Below are 5,885 nucleotides of genomic sequence, written 5' to 3' on the forward strand. Positions count from 1 at the left end.
GTGAGCAGACTCACCTGAGCAGCTGCAGAGACGTAACGGCGGGAAATCGGAGACATGAAGAAAACAACGATCACATCAGTGTCACACCGAGAGCTTTAAAGTCCTTTAAATGATTTTCTGATTTCTAAACGAGATTAAATTTAAAGTTCTTAAATAAAAAGTAAAAAGCTCTTTGCACAAAGTGTTTTTCCGTATCTGTGACGTGATTTTGTAACTTCGTGAGTCTGAACGAACGACGAGGACTCGTACCTGAATGTCCTTTTTCTCCATCTGTGGAAAACTCTGCAGACTGCATCTGCAACACACAACCATCACGTTACTTTTCATATTCAGCGTATTCAAAATTACAAAGAAGAGCTCACGACACATAAAGCAGTGATACTCAACTTACGGTCCGAGGGCCAAATCTGGCCCCTGATAGGGCCCCTGGTGGCCCCCCAAACATTTTCTAACTGAACGTAAAAATAAAGTGACTGACTCTGAATAGTTTTTGTCCTTTTAGTCTCCATAAGGTGTCAGAGACATAAAACAGCATCAAAATAGAGCTTGTTGATCAAAAAAGAGCCAGAGGAGGATCTCTGGCTCTTTTTTTAAAATTCCGACTTTATCCTTTTAATATTCCGAGTTTTTTCAGATAATAATACGACTTTATTCTTGCAGTCTCAAAAACAATAATTTTCCCTAAAACTCTGTGGTACTCGTGAGTTTTGCACATGAGCACTTACTCTGGTCAGGCCTGGGCCCGAGTGTGACGGAGACTTTGAGGCACTCGCTGACAAACCTGCAGACACACAAAGATAATTTAGATCTGCATCACGACCCCGGACCCTGAACCCTGAAGGCGGCGGCGGCGGCGTCTCACTGGTGTGCATGTGCGTTCTGTCGGGCAGCGACTGCGTCTTCCTGCGATAGTTCACGGCTCTCTCCTTCTCCTCCTTCAGGATGAGGCGCCCCAGGTTGGACTTGATCTGGATTCACAAACACAGCAGCCGTCAGTCGTTCCTCCTGCTCCGTCCTCTGAGCGCCTTAATCCCACTTTTGTCACCCACAAACCTTTTCCAGCTCCTGCTCCCGCACCGTCTCCGCCTCGTCCGTCAGGTCCTCAAACTCGTCCTCCTCCTGCAGCTCCTTCTTCTTCCTCCACTCGATCTCTGCAGGAGTCAAACCTCACAGTTAGAAACCAAACAGAGCTCCAAAATGCATTTAAAGTTTAAGGTGAGCAGCGTGTGACGTTACCCATGGCGGCCAGAGAGGGGGGGCAGGGCCAGTACTCGGTCTCGATCTTGGACGGCTGGTTCGGATCTGGAGGCTGAGCCGCCGGAAACTTCGCTGACTGAATGACGCCTTCAACGTGTTTGTTCGTATCTGCAGAGACAGACAGAGACGATGTGAAGACGAGAAAAAATACAGAAACAATATGGACGACAGGAAGAAGAAAAAATACACAAAACAACACAGAAAAATGTAAAGAGGAGAAAATACAGAACAACACGAAGGAATGAGAAGAAGAAAAACAATAAAGAAAAAACACAAACGAACGTGACGAGTTGAAAATAAACGGAAAGAAGAGAAATAACACAGATGAGTGTGAAAAAGACTGAACAATACGGACCAACGTGAAGATAAAACAGATGAATGTAGAGAAGAGAAAATACAGAAACAATACGCACAAACCTAAAAAATAAAAATACAGAAAAAAAGGAAAAACACTAAGCAGAGAAAATACAGACACAACATGTACGGACGTGAAAACGACAAAATAACAACACGTGAAGAAGAGCTCACCTTGTTTGTAGATGGGAGGTTTCCTGTAGATGTTCGTTCCGTTATCTTAAAAAAAAAGAGTCAAAATTCAGCTGCCGTCCAAGGCTGCCAATACTAAAGTACAGTCTTGTTCATTTTATTTTCTAAATAGCCAGATAGTTTCAGACCTAAACTTTTTTCTTGAAGACTAGATGACCTGATAGAAACAGCTGTGTCTAAACCCCCCCCCCCCCCCAAAAAACAAAAAAAACCCAAAAAACAACAGATGGACTGTGGAAGGATCTTATTACATCCATACTAATGTTCATTGTCATGCAGCGCCCTCAGGTGGCTGCATTTATCATTACAGGAGCACATGGCGTAGCATAAAAAGCGACAAAGTCCACGTAATGTTTGACAAACATTAAAAAAACCTCCATAGAGTGACCGGGTCAAACAAACACAGGACTGTCACCCAGGACACCGGTTTTCATGTCCCCAAGTCAATGTTGACTTCTTTTTTAAAAATTTTATAACAACACAGCGAAGAACGCCACAGCATGTTGCATTACGTTAGTGTCAAAAGCACTTTTTTAATGACAAACCAGGATCTTTTTCCAGTTTTGTCACATAACGTATTTAAAAATGTGACTGTTAGCACAACAGTTGTGTTATTTTGAGGTTAGTCATATAAGTTGTTTTGGAAGTCGGTGGACATCGTCCTGAGCTGTCAGTGTGGTTCAGAGAGCGTCGGGTTAAAATGCACCGTCTGTCAATCAGGATTCGATTCGTATAAATGATTCAGACGTTCACATTGTGTTTTGGGGTTTCAGGCTTTGATTCGGTTAGGGGTCTCCATAAGTGTGTGTGTGTGTGTGTGTGTGTGTGTATGTGTGTGTGTGTGTGTTTGTGTGTGTGTGTGTGTGTGTGTGTGTGTGTGTGTGTGTGTGTGTATGTATGTGTGTGTCTGTGTGTGTGTGTGTGTGAGACCTGGTCTGTGGAAATGCTGCTGGCTGGCGCTGATTTTGCGTCCAGCCTGCAGCTGCAGCATCGATCCTCCAGGAGAACCGCTCTCGCTCTCTGCTCTGCGAGCCTTCACCTGGAAACGTAAAATAATAAAAATAATAATAATACTGAGTCTGATTAACCCTTTAACACTCGCTGTCTCTTTGAGGGGTCGGTCAGTCTAAATTAAAACACACACAAATGAGAAGCAGTGCAACCTGCTCATAGCCAGCAAGTAAAATTCTGCAACCCCCCCAAAAAACGCTGCCTCGCTTTGCACTTGTAAAAAAAGTTTAAAAACCAGATGCATTTGTCTTTCATAAATTTTCTACAATATTACTGTCACCATAACAAACAACTAAACTCCACGCCGCCCTGAAGAGGCTGCAGCCATCTCAACACAGATGCTCTCTGTCCTCAGCGGCCGCAGGCGAACCAGACGCTCTAAATGTCACATTTTTAGCTCTGAGACGGAGACAAAGCAGCAATTGAAATCCAAAAACTGGACAAGAATATGAAGACATCAGTCAAACATTTGTTTTGTCCAAAAAGTCTGAGTTTTGACCGGCTACTGACTCACAGAAGAGTTTTATTCGGGTCACCAAAGGTTCATTTACAGCGTGAAACACTGTTAACCAGGAATGAACTGACCACTAATTCAAGTGTTTCCTTTAAAAATAGATTGTTTATTCAGCCTCTGGCCTGCAGTCAATTTAGCAGCTTTATCGCTGCACCGCAGCAGAAGAGAAAATTCAATCAAATTCTATTAATCTAATAAAATAGAACTAATTTAGTCCACTTGCTTGCAGGCTTTTAGTGACATATGACCATGAAACTGGAGTAGACTTAGAAATTTCAAAACTACAAAAAGGATAAAACTTTGTTAAAATTATACAAACACAGTCATTTTTATCAAAAAGTGAAGCAGTAAAATAGCAGCTCTCACCTCGGGGGACATGGTGGGAGACGAGGCTGGAGGGGACAGAGATCGCTGCAGATCAGAGACACAGAAAGGACGTTAACATCCAAAAATATTACGTAAACGAAGATAAAACATTTTTCAAAAAACACCAAATTTACAAATAACGTTTGGGCTCCTCTGACAAAAATAACAAAATCAGTTTAAACATAGATCAGTATTTAAACCCTTTAAACCTGGAGTGACATCAGTTTTTTGTGCTGCTTTCAGACACCTGAAACAAGTATTTAAACCAGTTTGCTCAGGTTTTAAAGGGTTGATTAGTACTTTGAAAGTACTTTTCCCCATCCATATATTCAAACAAAATGTAATACTCGTCTTTAAATTCTACGTAAAGACCCGTAAAAACCCGAGTTTTTTAGTATTTGCTCTAGAGGCAGGCACTGCCATAGTTAGGGTTGGCTCAGGCTTACCTTGAGCCAGCCCCTAGTTTAGCTGATATAGATCTAGTCTGCCAGAAGACTCCTTTGACACACTTCTCTCCATTTTAAGGGTAGACTTTGGACTTTCCTCTTTGATAAAGCTTATTTATAGTCAGGGTTGGCTCAGGCTTGCCTTGTGAACCAGCCCCTAGTTTGACTGCTATAGTTGCTCTCACTGATGTTTCTATCGAGATTTTTTTATTTTTCATTATCTGATGTGACAGTCAAAGAACAGATGGATGTTGTGTGGTGCAATTTTTGATTTGTGATGTTTGGCTTTGTAAATAAAATTGATTTTAAATGTATTTTTATGTCTTTTTGTTTACAGATCTGCCTTCGTACCGATGCAGATGATGGAGAAGTCTACGAAAACAAGACTGAAGTTGTGATAAGCTGGAATGATATCGTCTCCTGAATGGTGTCACAGGTGCAGCAGCAGGTGAGACATTACAGTTTCTATTGATAATTTCAATTCTAGTTAGCGTGTGGCGTTATGGCAGCGTTACATATAAGGTGTGTTTTTTGTGTACTTCTCTGCGTGGAGGGTCGAGCGGGGAGAAGCTGAGGTGTGGCTGGTAGGTCATCAGGTCCGGTCTCTCCACCTGCAGGATGGCTTTATCTCTGGGCAGAGCTGCCAGGTCTCTGTAGCCCACCACCTGGTCGTTGACTCGGGCCTGAACGCACCACAAACAGGAAACAGGAAACAGGAAACAGGAAACAGGAAACAGGTTAGTGCTCTCGCTACACAGACGGATGATTCAGGTGTCCTTAAGCAAGTGAAAGTGTGTTTTTACCATGATGCCGGTGGCGGGAGACCCCGGGGTGCTCGAGCCCCTGGAGGACGGCAGGTTGACCGGAGTTACCCGTCCCTCCACCTGTGAGGAGGAAACATTTAAGAGTCGAAATCATTCCACATTTTTACATTTCTTATTTGCAGATTCTTTTATAAAACGTTCCCATAATGTTACATGCGAACAAAGGAAGAACGTTTTCAAAGCAACATTCAGAAAATGTTACTGAGGACTGAGATTACACAACATTTTGCATAAAAACGTAATGTCGTGTGATATATTCACATAAAAACAAACCAAACAAACCAAACAAAGAACAAAACAAAAATGTGTTTAAGATGTTTTGATGTTTATAGCGAATGCTGCCCAGACTTTAAGGAGATTATCCTGGAAACATACAGAAAACTTGCTGCTGAAAACGTTACTAAAACATTGCATTGGTTGCACTGTACCTTTATGAGGACGTTTTTATAACCAAAAATTGCTGGCTGGGATTTCTTTAAGGAGTAAAAACAGTGTGCTAGATCCGGTAACACGGGCATCACTAAAAACAGATCAATTTGTCAGATAAACTCATGTGGAGGAAAAAAACAAAGGTTAACGGTTAAAACTATACACGATTCACCAGAACATATCACCGTCCATCAACACACCACAAACAATCACCACAAAAAAACAACACAACACGAAACAAAACAAGGCAAAACCCCCAAAAATCTACAGAGACAAAGACGTTACAACCAAAGAACAGAACAAACAAAAACAGTTATCGTGATGATCAAACGCGGCCGTAAGTCACTCCATCTTTATTCCACATATATGCTGTGTCATTTATTTATTGAGCTATTTTTTTATTTGTGTGTGTGTGTGTGTGTGTGTGTGTAAATGTAGTTTTTCATTAACATGTTTTGAATGTAGGTCATACGTGTGTCCGTAAACTCAATA

General features: G+C 41.8%; 1 protein-coding gene across 1 annotated transcript; it reads right to left on the bottom strand.

Moving 5' to 3' along the window:
• Window positions 1–47: 47 nt before the first annotated feature.
• Window positions 48–5,024, bottom strand: dmtn (dematin actin binding protein; the record flags this gene model as incomplete). The annotated part of the gene is made up of 11 exons (XM_042481687.1): window positions 48–124; window positions 250–295; window positions 726–781; window positions 863–968; window positions 1,054–1,151; window positions 1,237–1,365; window positions 1,786–1,830; window positions 2,734–2,842; window positions 3,695–3,739; window positions 4,680–4,823; window positions 4,944–5,024. Coding segments are annotated over 11 exons (888 nt in total), but the record flags the coding sequence as incomplete, so codon positions are not given.
• Between the last annotated feature and the right edge of the window lie 861 nt (window positions 5,025–5,885).

This window comes from Plectropomus leopardus, unplaced genomic scaffold (assembly GCF_008729295.1).
Source record: "Plectropomus leopardus isolate mb unplaced genomic scaffold, YSFRI_Pleo_2.0 unplaced_scaffold29510, whole genome shotgun sequence".
In the NCBI taxonomy this organism is placed as follows: Eukaryota; Metazoa; Chordata; class Actinopteri; order Perciformes; family Serranidae; genus Plectropomus; species Plectropomus leopardus.